The sequence below is a fragment of the Phocoena sinus genome, chromosome 8, assembly GCF_008692025.1.
Source record: "Phocoena sinus isolate mPhoSin1 chromosome 8, mPhoSin1.pri, whole genome shotgun sequence".
Classification (NCBI taxonomy): Eukaryota; Metazoa; Chordata; class Mammalia; order Artiodactyla; family Phocoenidae; genus Phocoena; species Phocoena sinus.
The window spans coordinates 20,477,819-20,497,580 of record NC_045770.1 but is presented as its reverse complement, the minus strand read 5'-3'; the positions used below and the strand labels follow the sequence as shown (position 1 = coordinate 20,497,580).

The 19,762-nt window shown below is 39.3% G+C and overlaps 1 protein-coding gene across 6 annotated transcripts in view; it reads left to right on the top strand.

The window, feature by feature from the left end:
- Positions 1 to 19,762, top strand: part of SIK2 (salt inducible kinase 2) — a 131,399-nt gene that overhangs the window by 90,013 nt on the left and 21,624 nt on the right. For all 6 annotated transcript variants that reach the window (XR_004350957.1, XM_032638913.1, XM_032638909.1 and 3 more), the window contains 4 exons: positions 7,153 to 7,277; positions 7,712 to 7,835; positions 10,156 to 10,376; positions 11,974 to 12,126. Coding sequence is in view for 5 of the 6 variants with exons in the window: in XM_032638913.1 (XP_032494804.1) it covers positions 7,153 to 7,277; positions 7,712 to 7,835; positions 10,156 to 10,376; positions 11,974 to 12,126 (623 nt within the window). In the remaining variant the exon portion in view is untranslated. The remainder of the gene's footprint in view (positions 1 to 7,152; positions 7,278 to 7,711; positions 7,836 to 10,155; positions 10,377 to 11,973; positions 12,127 to 19,762) is intronic.

Below are 19,762 nucleotides of genomic sequence, written 5' to 3'. Positions count from 1 at the left end.
CTAGTTAGATGTGAGGTAATTAGAAGACTCAGCTTTTAAGGCCAAGTTGATTTCCATGAGTCAGTCAACACTAATTAATGTGGTTAGAGACTACCCCAAACACTCTCTTCTATCAACATTTTAGGCCACACAGAAACCAGGTGAGAAAATATGGATATATCAGGAAATCTCAAAACTAACGTTAAAGTAAAAACTTGGAGTACATGCCTTAGCGTTGTAGGGATAGGAACATAAATCATCTTCCCATGAAAAGGACAAGATGTGTCTATTTTAACACATTCTTAAAATCAATATAGATTTCTAAAATGAATGTAGGTGTATATTTGACATTTACTTTGCAAACATCTTAATTATTCCCATTCATTTATTAAGGATGCTTTTAACATAGCATTCAATATTGTAGAGATGAGAAAGCCCTCACCTGTCGACTTCTGCTAGCAGAGGGATAAATTAGAAAATCTCTCATCTCTATATAATGTAAAGGATTTTTCCTGGGTTTATAACAGCCTTATCTCCAATTTTAAGTTGGATTAAACTTCTCTGACTATGAGGCCTTACAACAAAAAAAATAAAAACAACTTCTCTGACTAGTGACGTTCTTAGAACATCTGTGGTATAGTAAAAAAAAAAAAAAGAACACCTGTCTTGGAGTTCAAAGGCCCTGTATTTGAATACTGGCTAAGCTACTTGCAGCTGTAGATATTTGGGCAATTCAGTTAGCTACTTTCAGCTTCAGTTTCCCCCTTTGTAAGGTAAGGACATTCATACCTCACAGGGCTGTCATCATGATTAAATGAGATAATATATACAAAAATACCAAGTGTGTAATGCCTAGTCCAAAGTAGGCAAGACATAAATGGTTTTGGGATTTGATTATAATTCATACACCATGTGAAGGACTAGTTGTCATTTTGTTTCAAAAACTTCTTACGATTTCATATCTTAAAATTGTGAAGCTAAGAGGTTCTTTGAGAAAGATTTGTCTTTTCCCTACTGTGCTCAAGAAATGTTGAAAATCTTGATTGATCTGACAAATTCAAGGTATGTTATGAGTGAGAGTTCAAGCAATTACTCCCACCAATTACTCCCATACAAATGACAAATTACCGCAGAGGAAAAAAACTTCTTTATACCTTCAAAATTTTGTCAGAGTTGTTTAGTCAATCATGTATGAATAAAAATAGTATCAAAATAATGCTAGTCTGAACCCTGAATTGGAGTGAGAAGTATCAGTATGAATTCATGGGTTATTGTTTTTTCTTAATACATATACATATAGACAGGCACAAAAACAAATATAGGAGTGTGTGTGTGTGTGTGTGTGTGTGTGTGTGTGTGTGTGTGTACACTGATAAGCATTCATATGTATATTTCCTCTGTTTGATGACAGGGCCTAGACTCAGTGTCAGCCCAGTTGCAGTGAGTACATCTAGGTCTTAGTCTTGGTTTCTAAATACCATTCCTCTGTAAAAGGAATCAGGGCGGGCTTCCCTGGTGGTGCAGTGGTTGGGAGTCCACCTGCCGATGCAGGGGACGCGGGTTCGTGCCCCGGTCCAGGAGGATCCCACGTGCCGTGGAGCGGCTGGGCCCGTGAGCCATGGCCGCTGAACCTGCGCGTCCGGAGCCTGTGCTCCGCAACGGGAGAGGCCACAGCAGTGAGAGGCCTGTGTACCACAAAAAAAAAAAAAAAAAGGAATCAGGGCTCCTTGGAAAAGCAGTTGATTCATGGGATGGGGCAGGAAAGTACAAGATGAGCCTGGAACATCTGGTACCAAGAGATAAGGAAATACTTAAAATGAAATTTTATAAGGATGGGGGCATGTTGAAAGGATACAGGAACCAACCTGAATTAGCTCCTAGTGGCCAAAGCTGGAACTATTTAAGCATCAAAATAAATAACAATAGTATTGAATTATAACCCAAAGAATAAAATAAATACTTATGATGAATATAATATGACAGTATTGTAAAAAATAAACAAATAGTTTAATGAGTAAATAAATAAGAGGGGAAGAAGGGACAACTCTTGAAGAGTTGTAATTAATAACTGTAGAAGGAATGAGGGAAATGAAAGCTCACCGTTAGAACACCACAGTAATCGTTGCTGCAATCAAGATCTGCCAACGAATGCTAAATTAATGGGTGAAAGTTTAAGGAGAAACAGGGTATATATAGACTCAATATATCTTTAAAATATTTATTAATCTCAAGGGGAAAAATAGTAACTTTATAATGGGGTAACCCAGAAAACACCACCTTAATCCATAGATCAAGGTTAACTCCACCAATAATTAAGCCATAATACCTGCACCCCATCATATGATGCCCTGAGAAGAGCACTTCACCTCTGTGATGTTCTTCCCAAAAAGCAATCATTTTAATCTAATCATGAGAAAACATCCAGCAAACCGAAACTGAGAGACAGTCTACAAAATACCTGACCAGCACTGGTCATGGTCAAGAAAGACAAGGAGAGACTGAGGAGCTATTAGAAATTAGAGAAGACTAAGGAGTCATGACAACTAAGTGCATTATGGAACCCTGCAGTGAGAGAGGACGTTAGAGAGAACACTGGCGAAATCTTAATGAAGTCCATGGTTTAATTAATAGTACTGAATCAGTGTTACTTTTTTTTTAAATTAATTATTATTATTTTTTGACTATGTTGGGTCTTCGTTGCTGCGCACAGGCTTTCTCTAGTTGTGGTGAGCGGGGGCTACTCTTCGTTGCGGTGCACGGGCTTCTCATTGCGGTGGCTTATCTTGTTGCAGAGCAAGGGCTGTAGGTGCGTGCAGGCTTCAGTAGTTGTGGTGCGCAGGCTCAGTGGCTTGGCTTATGGGCTCTAGAGCACGGGCTCAGTAGTTGTGGCGCACAAGCTTAGTTGCTCCGAGGCATGTGGGATCTTCCCGGACCAGGGCTTGAACCCGTGTCCCCCGCATTGTCAGGCGGATTCTTAACCACTGCGCCACCAAGGAAGCCCAGTGTTACTTTCTTAGTTTTGATAATTTTACTAATAGAGTTATGTAAAATGTTAACATTAGGGAAGGAAGTTGGATAAAGGGCATAGGGAATTCTTCTCACTTTATTGTTGCAACTCTTCTGTAAAACTATTTGGAAATTAAAAGTTAAAAATATCAAAGTGAATCCAACATAACATGGCATACATTCTATGACAGAGAAACAGGAAGCAAAAAAGTGTCTGAGGGACATAGCAGCCATCATTTGAGATATTAACTTGTAGATCAGAACATTTGAGAAGACATTGAACTAGACATTAAACTTTCCTTTCCAGCAAAGCCAGGCTGGGTCTGGGTCTAGCATAGAGAGGAATGCCCATGTGACTGTTTTCATAATGCTTTTCAAAAGTCAGGTGATAATGTGGGGTCTTTGATTATTCTCTGTTGTTATGAGACTATCTTCTGTGTTTGCACAGTGGTTGACACATGTATGCACTCAAATGTTTAATGAAGGAAGCAATGAATTTGGTTGGTGTGGTGAAACATTAAGTAACCATTCCACATGAATAAATAGTGATAAGAAAGAAATCCTGGGACTTCCCTGGTAGTCCAGTGGCTAAGACTCCACACTCCCAATGCAGGGAGCCCGGGTTTGATCCCTGGTCAGGGAACTAGATCCCACATGCTGCAACTAAGAGTTTGCATGCCACAACTAAAGATCCCACATGTGGCAACAAAGTCCTGAAGCAGCCAAATAAATAATAAATTTTTAAAGAAACATTAAAGAAAAAAATCCTATATAGCTCTGCCGTTTTCGTATTTCATCCCTCTTGCTCGCCCCTCATTTCACTATATGCTTTTAGGCAGAAAGCTGCAGACTGTGAATGAAGCAAATTGTCCAGATTCCTGTGAAGAAATAAAAAGGCTTTTATTTTTAAGTGTTTTCCCATTGCCACTTCTTAAACCTGACAATTATTAACCTGCTCAAAAATAGCTACATATCACTGTACCAGAGAAAGACATAAAGGTGGTTAACAGTGAGAGCTCTGTAGCCAGACTTGGTAAGTCTGCAATTTAGTGTAACCTCTAGCAAGGTACTTAACTTTCTACCCTCACTCTTTCCTAAAATAAGGCTACCTCATGGGGTTACTAAGAAGAAATTATCTTAGGAGAGCTTAGGTCAGCTTCTGACACTTTTAAAAGACACGATGACAACATATTCATTCAGCAAACCTTTGTTAAACAGCTGCTGTGTGCTGACAGCGTACTAAGTCCTAGGGGAACAGACATATATCATTTCCCCCTTCTCTACTCTCAAGGAGTTTAGTCTGATAGAGAAGACGGATAAGTAAAACAAGAAGAAGAATTGCTATTCTTCTCTTCTGTTGAGTAGCGTACTCAGTGGCTACTGTTTATTGAGCACCTGCTTTGTTCCAATAGCATGCCTAAAGCATTATTATGTTATCTACTTATGATGTAAGTGTACTTATCTACATATACTCACTTATTGTGAGTATATGTTACTCATAATAACTTTGTGAAGTGTAGACATTGTCCCCATTTTGCAAAGAAATTAAGTAATTTGCCCGAGATCACACCGCTAAGAGGAAAACCCAAGATTTGCCTGACTCCAAAGCTTTCCTTAACCCATACATCAGATGATTACAAGTAAAATATTTAAGTGCTTTGACAGGGTTATAGAAGACATCTACATAAATGCTATTATAATAATTTTAATGAACCTGATTTTCTTTCAGTGCTTCTCTTAATGTTCCTACAGACTCAAGTTCCTGTTTTCTTCAGTAACCTACAGAAAATAGAAGTAACATCTGTTTAGTACCCTTTTTCTTCTAAGGTAACAGGACGCTTTCTTTGTCCCAGATGTGTACAGCCAAGGTTGAGACTAGGCTACTACAGGCACCATGGTGCTTTCCTAGTTTTTGCTCTCTTCCTGCCTATGAAGTGTCCAGTGAAAGAGCCTAGGGGAGTAAAGAGTCCAGGCCACCTTCCTGACAGACCTCTGTCCCAGTCACTCTTTGAGTTCGTTCTACAAGAGTCAGGGAAGGTTCAGAATGAAGGAGTTCTGGAATGGCTCTGTGAGACGTTAAAACGTTCCAGTGCTATTTAGAGAGTATTCTCAACTTACATGTGCTAAAACTCATCCTGTGATTATGGTTTAAAGTACAGCAATTATTGGACCTACTTCATGATCTCCAAACACACTTCCCAGAGCTTCTTGGGCTTTTCTGTGAGTGAAAGTAACATTTTCCTCTTTAAATGTTATTTGAACATCTAGTCCTTGGATCGTTTGAGAGTATAGTTTTTCTAGAAAATTAGAAACACCTATCAATATGGACACATGGGTTGTGATGTGATGTGAGTGGTTAGTCCTACAGGTGGAATTGAGAAGATAAGACCTCTCTGACAGTCATTTTGGAAAGCCGAGCGTAGGACTGAACTGCAGTTACGTTGTGGAGTACGCCTCGTACTCCTGGATGCCAAGGACAGGCCACAGCTGTGTTCCACCAGGTTTAGATGCACCGTCTCTTTCCCCACATACACCATCTTTTCTCTCATGAACCCCTAAGCTTCTCCACACTGTCTTTACCCTTCCTGTGTATTTTCTCAGGACCCTTTTCTCTGAAAGGCAGTAATTGGTAATGATGGCTTTGGTAGCTGACACTTCACATCTACTGTGCTCCAGGCATTTTACATTCTTAGTCTCATTTAATCCTCACAGCATCCTATCTGGGTAGGTGGATTATCCCCTCACTTATAGATACAGAAAATAAGGTTCAGGAAAATTAAATAATTTACGTAGGGGCCTTGAGGCTAGAAAGTGGCAAAACTGGAAATCAGCTGTAGGTCTCCCTTACTTCATAGGTCGTACTCTGCCATGAGGCTGTGGTGTTGGGGATCATGACTGTTTCTGTTACTACTGCTTATGTCAGGGAGCTAGGAGAATGCCTCCCCTAAGGTACAGAAGCACACCATAGTCTCAGGGTGTGAGTGGAGTGTGAGTTTCTGTTAACTCATTGGATCCCCATAACAACCCGCTGACTACAATGTTTCAGTGTTACAACTGGGGAGACTGAGGCTCACAAAGACTGAATGCATGTCACGCAGCCAGTCAGTCTGGCGCCGGAGACTTGTTCCAGTCCCCTTGGGGCACCACCGAAAGCTCACTCTCCATGCACTGTGTACACCAGCCAGAGTAGAGCCAGTTCCCATCACTGAGGTGTATCCTTCAGCCAGGAGTCTGTTGCAGCATGAGACATTTTGGCTCTAACTTACAAAACAACAGAAATTTGTTCCTTCACTAAGACCATGTGACTATGTGAAGGCTTAGCAAAAGAGCACAAGCTTGCATTTATACCAAATCTCACTGCATTTGTCTTCCGCTGTAACTTTCATGCATATTGAAGGCATCTGAGTACAGTGTTTCCAGAGGGCATGCTGTTTATCAAAGCTGCAGATTCAGTGTGACTAATATCATAAGGAGCAGGCCATTAACTATTTTGAAGTATAATGCCACCGGTTCCATAAATGAGTAAACAAGTGATATTGGTGATAGGTGGCCTGTGGCTGGGCCACATGGCCATTGCATGTTAATGAGCTATTCAGATAAGTATCTGCCTAATTCAGGATGTGCGGGCCAACACTTAGAGAGCTGTTACTTAGGAAACACTGTCCTCAGTTGCCTTAAAATGTTATATTTATCTTGCTAGCCTGGGGCTGTGAGAGCAGCCGGTCCCTTGGTTGTGTTTAGGTAAATATCTTAGAGTTTTACTCATTTGTTTCTTTTTTTATAAACCATATAAGCTCAAGAGCTCTTAATCATGGAGTAATTGAAATTCTAAGATTATCAAATTCAAGTTGATTGTCCATATCAGTGGACTTTTCTTTCAGCCTTAAAAATACAAGAGATAAAGTCTTTTTCCAGCCTTTCGCTCATTCTCTTTGAGAAGAAAACTTAATTCATTAACACATTCATTCAACAAATATTTACTGAATACTTAATATTTGCTATTCATTGTGCTGAGTGCTAAGGAAACATCATAAGATACATGCCATCGCATACTCACAGAGTGAATAGTGGTGATATTGTTAATGTAGCATATTATAAAATTATTATGAGAAATTCAGTATAGTTTGAGAGCACAGATGAAAGTAACATTTATTTCCATCCCAATAGATTTCGGTTTTGGAAATTTCTTTAAAAGTGGTGAACTGCTGGCAACATGGTGTGGCAGCCCCCCTTATGCAGCCCCAGAAGTCTTTGAAGGGCAGCAGTATGAAGGACCACAGCTGGATATTTGGGTATTTCTTTGCTTTGCTGTGTTAAATGCATCTATAATGATAATATTGGTACTCTGGCCCATCTCGGAATCTCTCGGTGCCTAACACATAGTCAATAGTTCATACTTTCCCTGTCCACTGGACTAAAATTAGTCAGAGCATCTTGAATTAGATTCTAGGAAAGAATTTCTAGGGAAAGATGTTATCATACTAATATCAGCAATGATTTAAAGTTTAATCAAAATGATTTAATTTAATTCTTTTGGTATTTATTATAGGATGCTTTATTGCACTGGTCAGCATTTCAGATTTTTTTTTTTTAATTCTGAGAAAATAGTAAATTCAAACAGGAATTTTTCAGTCCATATGATTTTAAGAGCCCTGAGGATATTTAGGAAAACAAAGAGTGTTTGAAGTTCTCAGTAGAAAAGAGACTGCATTGTTTTCTTCCCTAGAGCATGGGAGTTGTTCTTTACGTCCTTGTCTGTGGAGCTCTACCTTTTGATGGACCGACTCTTCCAATTTTGAGGCAGAGAGTGTTAGAAGGAAGATTCCGGATTCCGTATTTCATGTCAGAAGGTAACAACCTGTTTATCTTAAAATTATGTTTTACAGAATTTGTTCTGAAAATGAGTGCCTAAACAAAGGCTTCTCTTTTTCTAAGTTTGGGTGCCAAATAAAGTGACTGAGTCACTTTAAAAGCCGTAGAAATAAGCAACCCCTTCCATGTAGGTGAGAGAAATTCTAACCTTCCTACTCATAACTGGAAACAGAAAATTTCCCAGATTAAGAACAGCAAGTCTTCCCATTTACCCTTGTCTATAAATGTCCCAGGTTTATTTATATTTTTATATATATTTATTGGAGTATAAATGCTTTACAATGTTGTGTTAGTTTCTGCTGTACGACAAAGTGTCTCAGTTATACATATACATATGTTCCCATATCTCTTTCCTCTTGCGTCTCCCTCCCTCCCACCCTCCCTATCCCACCCCTCTAGGTCATCACAAAGCACCCAGTTGATCTCCCTGTGCTATGCAGCTGCTTCCCACTAACTAGCTATTTTACATTTGGTAGTATATATATGTCAGTGCTACTCTCTCACTTCGTCCCAGCTTCCCCTTCCCCCCGGTGTCCTCAATTCCATTCTCTAGTAGGTCTGCATCTTCATTCCTGCCCTGCCACTAGGTTCATCAGTACCGTTTTTTTAGATTCCATATATGTGTATTAGCATACAGTATTTGTTTTTCTCTTTCTGACTTACTTCACTCTGTATGACAGACTCTAGGTCCATCCACCTCATTACAAATGACTCAATTTCATTCCCTTTTATGGCTGAGTAATATTCCATTGTATATATGTACCACATCTTCTTTATCCATTCATCTGTCAATGGACATTTAGGTTGCTTCCATGTCCTGGCTATTGTACATAGTGCTGCAGTGAACATTGTGGTATATGTATCTTTTTGAATTACGGTTTTCTCAGCACATATGCCTAGTAGTGGAATTGCTGGGTGATATGGTAATTCTATTTTTAGTTTTTTAAGGAACCTCCATACTGTTCTGCATAGTGACTGTATCAATTTACATTCCCACCAGCGGTGCAGGAGAGTTCCCTTTTCTCCACACCCTCTCTAGCATTTATTGTTTGTAGATTTTTTGATGATGGCCATTCTGACCGGTGTGAGGTGATACCTCATCTTTTCCAACCACAACGCTAGGAGACTAGATATCAATTACAGGGAAAAAAACTGTAAAAAATACAAACACGTGGAGGCTAAACAATACACTACTAAACAACCAGGTTTATTTTAGACTTAGAGAAGCCTTTTGTAGATACAGATTCACAACCATTTCACTCTAAGTATGAAATGGATTTTCCCACATCTTTTGGTGGGAAGTTACTAAATTAAATTTAAAACCAACTAGCAAAACTATTGAACTAAGATGAAGTGCCATAATCCCTTCCAGTCTTGTATTGGTTTGCTGCATGGGCAGCAGTTAAATTTACTCAGTTTAGATTTTGGTTTTTATCCTTAATTTGCGTGTTCCTGGTAACAGAAGTAATGTTCTAGTAGTTAAGAGGATAGATTTTGGAGCCAGACCACCTGGTTTTCATCCTGAGTCCACCACTTACAGACAGTCTGGCCTTGGCAAGTTATATCTCTGTGCTTCAGTTTCCTCAGTCTATAAATGGAAATAACAATAGTTTCTAAAAGGGGTATTGTGGGGATTAATTAAATTAAGCTCTGTAAAGCTCTTAGCATGGTGCCTAGAACATAGCAAGTGATAAAAGGCTAGTTTATGTGGGGGTAGTAAAGAATATGATGTCAGCTCAGAGAATAAGCTAGTGCCCAGGGTTGCAGCAGTGCAGTTTACTTAGTGTCATCAGAAGTGTCTAGTGTTTCATGTACATTTTTCTCAGTTGCACTGATACGGAGAATAGCAACAGTCCCTTGGAGAGCTCCAGCCTCACTTAATAGCCTTAGTGTATCAGCCTCAGAAGTGACTGTAAGGAACCGTTTATTTGCTTTTTCTAGGAAGAAGGCTTGTTTTTTTCTTTAGTGGAAATCTAAGTCTGTGTCTAGATATTGTAAGTTGAGAAATTCAGTAAAAAGGTTCATTAAGTACAGAATTGGATAGATCTATACCCTCCTGTTTTTTCTTAAGTATTCATTCACAGTGATGGTTAATTTTGTGCGCGAGCATTCATCATGTGAACTTGACAAATACAAGTAGCCTTCAGGTATTCATTTATTCATTTGACCTTCTGCTTTCCAGTGGGCACTGTGGAGGATACAAAGATTAACACCATTGTACAAAGTCACATGAGTCAAGTCAATACCCCAAAGTGCAAGGTGATTTACGTGACTTTTGTAACATTGTGTTTTCTGTAGATTGTGAGCACCTTATTCGAAGGATGTTGGTCCTAGACCCGTCCAAACGGCTAACCATAGCTCAAATCAAGGAGCATAAGTGGATGCTCGTAGAAGTTCCTGTACAGAGAACTGTTCTCTATCCACAAGGGCAAGAAAATGAGCCATCCATTGGGGAGTTTAATGAACAGGTTCTGCGATTGATGCACGGCCTTGGAATAGATCAACAGAAAACCATTGAGGTAAAGTGGTCAGAGATTCGACTCAAGAAATTTTAGAACTCTGTTGTACTTAGTAACTTGAAATTTCATGCTCATACCTGTCGTCCTGGTCTTTTAGCCATCCCAGTACCTAGGCCTACTGTTCAGTGTTCCCTGAAGATTTCATCACACTATATTTATGTTTGTTTTTAATCAATATAAAAATTCCTCCCTTTGCCCCAACTGCCAAAAAAATTCAAAAGGAAGTGTTTATATAGGATTGAGAAAAGACAAAGATGGAAGCTTAGCAAATACAAAGTAGAAAGCTTCTTCTAAGATGAAACATGAAGTTCTATACAGGTAATAAGCTAGTTTATATGAAACATAAATGTGCAGATATGGAACAAGGCTGAGGGCTGAGCAGGAAACAAGAAGGGTAGGCATCGGGTTTAGGTTGTGAACTGAAGAAACTCAGAAGGCAAAAACAGGTGGATTCCTGATTTGGAAGTTTTATGGGTCATAGAACTGAGAAGGTCATGAACCTAGGAAATTCCTTGGCAGCTTTGTTTCTGTCCTTTAACAGCTGGCATGTGCATAGGATATACATATGTTTAATACCCCTGCAACAGGCAAAGAACAAACAGTGTTTTTCAGGATGAAGCATGACAAGAAAGACTATAAAACGCCCCCCTGTGAAGATAAAGTGCTCCAAACTGTGCTGCCTTTTCCTTCATTGCAGTCATAAATGAAACCAGACTGCTTTCCTGCTTTGCTCATCACGTGCTTAGAGAGGTTTTTTGTACTTGCCCTTGAAGGCAGCTGTGAGTGCAGTTCCCCGGCCTGTGATGTTTGCTGCCAGTGCTCTGCATCTGAGCTGCACTGCACAGCACTCATGCAGCCTGTCATGTGGAATTAGACGCCAAAGGAGCCATTGTTTTGCTGTTCCGTTAGTATCCTGGGAGAGCTGGCCAGCTAGGGATGTGAAAAATTGGGAAGTGACTTTATTTTCAAGGTTTCAAGAGGGTTGGACCGCAAAAACAAGAGGAAAAAATTACCTAAGAATGGAGACCCAGCGTCTCTCAACCTAGCATCCAGATGTCATTCTCCAGCCCAAAATAATCACCAGAAATATCCCCAAAGACTTTAATCATTGACTTCAGGGTTTGCAATGGTTTGGACTTGTGTCGAGGCTGTGGAATTAGAGCCTCTGGGCTCAGGTTACTAAACAACCTTACAGCCTAGTTGCAGCTATGAGATGGCACCATATAACGGCATTGGGCAATGTCTGCATGAGACAATGATGGCATTTTCTCTGAATGCAAAAAAATAAATGGATCCTATTAATGTAAAAGAGCCAGTCAAGTCATTCAGAGGTATCATCCTTTATACAATTAATAAAGTTATCTGTCTTCTATTCTAAATTCTGGAATAGTTTTCGTTTTGAGGCATACTTTGCTTGTTACTTTGCTTGTTTTTAAGAACACATGGTGTCTTCCCTCCTTTTTTAATTTATTTTTCAAATTTTATTGAAGTATAGTTGATTTACAATGTTGTGTTTTTCCCTCATTTTTTAGAAAGGTTTAAATCATTGAATTGGTTTTTATGGTTCTCTGCCTTTGGCACTTGTTTTCTTTTCCAGGCTTTGCAGAACAAGAGCTATAACCACTTTGCTGCCATCTATTACTTGTTGGTGGAGCGCCTGAAATCACATAGGAGCAGTTTTCCTGTGGAGCAGAGACTTGATGCCCGCCAGCGTCGGCCTAGCACCATCGCCGAACAAACAGTTGCCAAGGTAACACCCCATTAGCCAATAGTCTTATCTGTGCATGTGCCTGTTCACATGTTTGACACATTTTTCATCGTGTAGTACAAAGGGTTAGGATTTCATCCTCTACACCTTGTTTTTCTGTAAAGTTTTTTTCTGTCATCGTTCACTAGATCCTCAAGTGTTTGATCATCTTCCTATTTTTAAGGATTAAGTTTATTTCAAACAGTTTTTTTCTTTAAGAGATTTCTCATTTTTTTTATCATTCACTTATGTTAAGAATTATTGTAACTAGCCTGTACATTCAATTTCATTTAACAAATTTTTATTGCAGGTTTACTATATAAACTTCTTTTATTAGACACTACAGGGAAGAGGATGTATAAAAGAGTCGTTGCCCTCAGAGTCATTACATTATAGAAGCAAAATAAGACAACATCATGAATAACCATCATTCAAAACAGAGAAAGGGCAAAATTTAGAAGATACTGTGAATATCATTTTGATAGAGAAAACCTTTTTTAAAAAAAGGGCAAAGGGAGGGGCTTCCCTGGTGGCGCAGTGGTTGCGAGTCCGCCTGCCAATGCAGGGGACACGGGTTCGTGCCCCAGTCCGGAAGATCCCACGTGCTGCGGAGCGGCTGGGCCCGTGAGCCATGGCCACTGAGCCTGCGCGCCCGGAGCCTGTGCTCCGTAGCAGGAGAGGCCACAACAGTGAGAGGCCCGCGTACCGCAAAAAAAAAAAGGGCAAAGGGGAGAGAGATGCATCTGATTGGGAAGGCTTTGGGGGAGAGGCGGCGTTCAAGGTAGAGCTTCACAGCTGTGTAGGACTTTGTTAGGGAGAGGCAGTGGTTAAAGGCATTGTACGTAGGCAGAAGCAGTGTGAGCAGAAGTACTAAAGTGAGCAAGCATAGGACTTGTTCAACTAAATTCACTTGAATTAAAGAATAGGGAAATGAAAGAGTTAGAGTGCTAAGTTGAAGCCATGTTGTGAAGGGCTTTGAATGCCAAGGTAAAGAGTTTACTAATAAATCAGGAAGAAATGAGGAACTACTGAAGCCTGTTAAGCAAAAAAGCGATAAAATTATATCCATACTTCAAGCTAGCAATCTGGTAACATTGGGAAGGATACATTGGCTACGGAAGACAAGAAATTTGGAGAGAGCTGTTTAGGAGATGATTGTAGTAGTTGAGATGAGAAACACTGAAGACTTGAGCTAATACTGTGCCGGTGGAAGGAAACAGGAAGGGAAAAGTGTAAGGAACATTTCAGAGGTAGACTCTGGATGAACTTAGCACTGATCTGGAGAGGCAGCGCAATGTGATGGTTTAAAGTAGGGACTCAAGCACATCCCAGATTCTGCCGTTTCCTGCTGTGGACCTTAAAAAAGTTACTTAAGGTCTTTCTCTGCCTCAGTTTCCCAAGCTTTAAAGTGGGAATAATTATAGGATGTTAAGACGTTTAAGTTAGGTAATAATTGTTCAGCACTTAAAACAGTGCTATATAAGTGTTTGTTATATAAAGTAATAAATCAATGTTGGGGAGGAAGGGATGACAAATTACAGATGACTCCATTGTTGAGCCCAAGGCTGAGGGAGTCGTGGTGGCAGAGACTTAGCTGCTTATGAGGAACAATGGATCTGAGTCCCTGGAGAGAGGCTAGGGCTTAGGAGAATTGGGAGATCACCTGCATAGAGGTTGAGAAGAGGAGTGGTTCGTTCACATGATCTATTAGGATTTCCATCTACTTATGTGAGTACTTACTTTATTTAAAGTGCAAGTAAGAATCATAGTAAGGGACTTTAACACCCCACTTTCACCAACGGACAGATCATCCAAAATGAAAATACATAAGGAAATACAAGCTTTAAATGATACATTAAACAAGAAGGACTTAATTGACATTTATAGGACATTCCATCCAAAAACAACAGAATACATTTTCTTCTCAAGTGCTTATGGAACATTCTCCAGGATAGATCATATCTTGGGTCACAAATCAAGCCTTGGTAAATTTAAGAAAATTGAAATCATATCAAGTATCTTTTCCAACCACAATGCTATGAGACTAGATGTCAATTACAGGAAAAAATCTGGAAAAAATGCAAATACATGGAGGGTAAACAATACACTACTTAATAACCAAGAGATCACTGAATAAATCAAAGGGGAAATCAAAAAATACCTAGAAACAAATGACAATGAAAACATGATGATGCAAAACCTATGGGATGCAGCAAAAGCAGTTCTAACAGGGAAGTTTATAGCAATACAATCCTACCTCAAGAAACAAGAAATATCTCAAATAAAAAAACTAACCTTACACCTAAAGCAATTAGGGAAAGAAGAACAAAAAAACCCCAAAATTAGCAGAAGGAAAGAAATCATAAAGATCAGATCAGAAATAAATGAAAAAGAAATGAAGGAAATGATAGCAAAGATCAATAAAACTAAAAGCTGGTTCTTTGAGAAGATAAACAAAATTGATAAACCATTAGCTAGACTCATCAAGAAAAAAACGGACAGGACTCAAATGAATAGAATTAGAGATGAAAAAGGAGAAGTAACAACTAACACTGCAGAAATACAAAGGATCATGAGAGATTACTGCAAGCAACTATATGCCAATAAAATGGACAACCTGGAAGAAATGGACAAATTCTTAGAAATGAACAGCCTCCCAAGACTGAACCAGGAAGAAATAGAAAATATGAACTGACCAATCACAAGCACTGAAATTGAAACTGTGATTAAAAATCTTCCAGCAGGGGGCTTCCCTGGTGGCGCAGTGGTTGAGAATCCGCCTGCCGATGCAGGAGACATGGGTTCGTGCCCCGGTCTAGGAAGATCCCACATGCCGCAGAGCGGCTGGACCCGTGAGCCATGGCCACTGAGCCTGCACATCCGGAGCCTGGGCTCCACAACGGGAGAGGCCACAACGGTGAGAGGCCCGAGTACGGAAAAAAGAAAAAAAAAATTCTTCCAGCAAACAAAAGCCCAGGACCAGATGGCTTCACAGGTGAATTCTATCAAACATTTAGAGAAGAGCTAACACCTATCCTTCTCAAACTCTTCCAAAATGTAGCAGAGGGAGGAACACTCCCAAACTCATTCTATGAGGCCACCATCACCCTGATACCAAAACCAGACAAAGATGTCACAAAGAAAGAAAGCTACAGGCCAATATCAGTGATGAACATAGATGCAAAAATCCTCAACAAAATACTAGCAAACAGAATCCAACAGCACATTAAAAGGATCATACACCATGATCAAGTGGGGTTTATCCCAGGAATGCAAGGATTCTTCAGTATATGCAAATCAATCAATGTGATACACCATATTAACACATTGAAGGGTAAAAACCATATGATCATCTCAATAGATGCAGAAAAAGATTTTGACAAAATTCAACACCCATTTATGATAAAAACCCTCCAGAAAGTAGGCATAGAGAGAACTTACCTTAACATAATAAAGGCCATAGATGACAAACCCACAGCCAACATCGTTCTCAATGGTAAAAAATTGAAACCATTTCCACTAATATCAGGGACAAGACAAGGTTGGCCACACTCACCACCATTCTTCAACATAGTTTTGGAAGTTTTAGCCACAGGAATCAGAGAAGAAAAAGGAATCCAAATCGGAAAAGAAAAGTAAAACTGTCATTGTTTGCAGATGACATGAGAGAATCCTAAAGATGCTACCCGAAAACTACTAGAGCTAATCAATGAATTTGGTAAAGTTGCAGGATACAAAATTAATGCACAGAAATCTCTTGCATTCCTATGCAGCAATGATGAAACATCTGAAAGAGAAATTAAGGAAACACTCCCATTTACCACTGCAACAAAAAGAATAAAATACCTAGGAATAAACCTACCTAAGGAGACAAAAGACCTGTATGCAGAAAACTATAAGACACTGATGAAAGAAATTAAAGATGATACAAACAAATGGAGAGATTTACCATGTTCTTGGATTGGAAGAATCAACATTGTGAAAATGACTATACTACCCAAACCAATCTACAGATTCAGTGCAATCCCTATCAAACTACCAATGGCATCTTTCACAGAACTAGAACAAAAAATATCACAATTTTTATGGAAACACAAAAGACCCCAAATAGCCAAAGCAATCTTGAGAAAGAAAAACGGAGCTGGAGGAATCAGACTCCTGGACTTCAGACTATACTACAAAGCTACAGTAATCAAGACAGTATGGTACTGGCACAAAAACAGAAATATAGACCAATGGAAAAGGATAGAAAGCCCAGAGGTAAACCACGCACATTACAGTCACCTTATTTTTAATAAGGGATTCAAGAATATACAGTGGAGAAAAGACAGCCTCTTCAATAAGTGCTGGGAAAACTGGACAGCTACATGTAAAAGAATGAAATTAGAACACTCCCTAACGCCATACACAAAAATAAACTCAAAATGGATTAGAGACCTAAATATAAGGCCAGACACTGTCAAACTCTTAGAGGAAAACATAGGCAGAACACTATGACATAAATCACAGCAAGATCCTTTTTGACCCACCTTCTAGAGAAATGGAAATAAAAACAAAAATAAATAAATGAGACCTAATGAAACTTAAAAGCTTTTGCACAGCAAAGGAAACCATAAACAAGATGAAAAGACAACCCTCAGAATGGGAGAAAATATTTGCAAACGAAGCAACTGACAGAGGATTAATCTCCAAAATTTACAAGCAGCTCATGCAGCTCAATATCAGCAAAACAAACAACCCAATCCAAAAATGGGCGGAAGACCTAAATAGACATTTCTCCAAAGAAGATATACAGGTCACCAACAAACATGTGAAAGGATGCTCAACATCACTAATCATTAGAGAAATGCAAATCAAAACTACAATGAGGTATCACCTCACACCGGTCAGAATGGCCGTCATCAAAAAACCTACAAACAATAAATGCTGGAGAGGGTGTGGAGAAAAGGGAACCCTCTTGCACTGTTGGTGGGAATGTAAATTGATACAGCCACTATGGAGAACAGTATGGAGTTTCCTTTTTAAAAAACAAAAACTAGGACTGCCATACAACTCAGCAGTCCCACTACTGGGCATATACCCTGAGAAAACCATAATTCAAAAAGAGTCATATACCACAATGTTTATTGCAGCTCTATTTACAATAGCCAGGATATGGAAGCAACCTAAGTGTCCATCAACAGATGAATGGATAGAGAAGATGTGGCACATATGTACAATGGAATATTACTCTGCCTTAAAAACAAAACGAAATTGAGTTATTTGTAGTGAGGTGGATGGACCTAGAGTCTGTCATACAGAGTGAAGTAAGTTAGAAAGAGAAAAACGAATACCGTATGCTAACACATATATATAGAATCTAAAAGAAAAAGAATGGTTCTGAAGAACCTAGGGGCAAGACCGGAATACAGACACAGACGTAGAGAATGGACTTGAGCACATGGAGAGTGGGAAGGGTAAGCTGGGAGGAATTGAGAGAGTGACATGGACATATATACACTACCAAATGTAAAATCGAAAGCTAGTGGGAAGCAGCCACGTGGCACAGGGAGATCAGCTCGGTGCTTTGTGTCCACTTAGAGGGGTGAGATAGGGAGGATGGGAGGGAGACGCAAGAGGGAGGAGATATGGGGATATATGTATATGTATAGCTGATTCACTTTGTTATAAAGCAGAAACTAACACACCATTGTAGAGCAATTGTACTCCAATAAAAATGTTAAATAAATAAAATTAGATAAATAAAGTGCAAGTAAGAGCAAAAGAGTTTTCACTTTGTATTTTTTGTTTGGCAATTTTACAAAATTTATAGAATTATAGTAGAATTTTGCATTGGCTTCTACAGAATATGTGAAAAAGAAACCCCAGGAAATTAAAATCGTCTTGATTTTAATAGGTAAATGGTGTACCTTGTTATACATATTTTAATATCTAAAATAATGTGAGTATTGATACTAATGTGAGTAAAATAATATATCAGTAAAGTTCCAGATATTTGGGTTGAAGTATCTCTGAGCACTTGGAATCCTTCAAAGTCGAGTGGTATAGCTTTCAAGATAGAGAGGAGGGAGATAAAATGAGAATTCCTAAGTTGGGCTAGTAATAGTGAGATGGAGGGTGCCCCTTCCCTCTGGAAAATGCTGCCAGGCGGAAGGATAGGAAGCAGGAAAGCCCCCATGCTGAGTAGCTTCTCTCCCGAGTCTCTTTATTCTTCTGAAACATTACACAAGTGAGGGTTACATAAACGATTGCTCCTGAGCACACGCATATGTTATTGTACATGATTTCCTTTCATATCTAAACTTGAAGCAGATTCCTTAGATCTCAAGTTATATTTCATTTGGCTTGGGGCTTCTTATGTTTGATCATTTTTTTTATTACCAAGCACCCCATGAGTTCTTCTCATTTTATGCATTGATCCAAGTTATCATAGAAAGCTATTTACTGTGACTTAAAATGTATCTAATTCAAATAGCAATCTTCAGTGCTCATTCAGAAACTTGTCTTGAGTGCCATCTGGATGCTAAGAAACAGGCACTGGGGTTGAAGAAGATCTCCCTTCCCTACGAGACTTCACATTCTAATGTTTAGTATTGAACTTGTTAAAAAATAGATTTCTCTGTTTTTATGACTATAAATGTGCTTAAAGCTTTAGTAGAGCCTTCTCCCTTTGAATTCTTTGGTGTTCTACTATCTGTTTAAAGAAGTGGCAAATCGCTTGTTACTTGATAGAGTGATAAGGAACTGGGGAAATTACAAGAGCCTTTGCAGAGATCACATGACTTGTGCAATCAAGCAGACCTTGGGTTCCATACTGAGCTGAGTGACTTCAACAAGTCAGCATCTCTGAGCTCCAGGGTCCTTAACTATAAAATGGAAATAGCAATACCTACTTCATAAGTTTGCTACAAAGATAAAATTGATTAATTGATACCAGCAGTTCCGTTCAGATAGAGCACTTATGTGCCAGGCACAGTCCCAGCCATCATGGTTTCATAGGTACCCAGGAAACAGTCCCTGCCCTTAAGGAATTTATGGTATAGTGATGAACAACCCACGATTACTACTTAGAAAACATTGAGATTTCCACTTTAGATGGATTTAGAGTACTTATATTTGCCACATAATATACAGGAAATGTTACATCTAATTGACTGCAGGTGACTATTTTTTTAAAATATGCCTTTTTCTTGTGAATTCTATCTGCTAGTTTTTAATAGTCCTTCACTCCAATTTTCCATCAACTGTAAGTAGACTAGAATGAAACACTCATCCCAGTTCTTCTTTAATTACTGATTAGAGGTTGCCCTCCACAGCTGTAAGAAAAAGTCAACTAGGGCTGCTGTTAACAAAGCACCACAGACTGGGCAGCTTCAACAACAAAGTTTATGTTTTCGCAGTTTTAGAGGCTGGAAGTGCAAGATCAAGGGGTCATCGGGGTTCTGAGGACTCTCTTCCTGGCATTTAGATGGCCACCTTCTCACTATGTCCTTGCACATCCTCTTCTCTGCACATGCAGGAAGAGAGATCTCTGGTATCTCATCCTCTACTTAGAGGGACACCAGTCCTTTTGCATTAGGTCCCCACCCTTATGACCTCATTTAACCTTAATTACCTCCTTAAAGGCCCTGTCTACAGA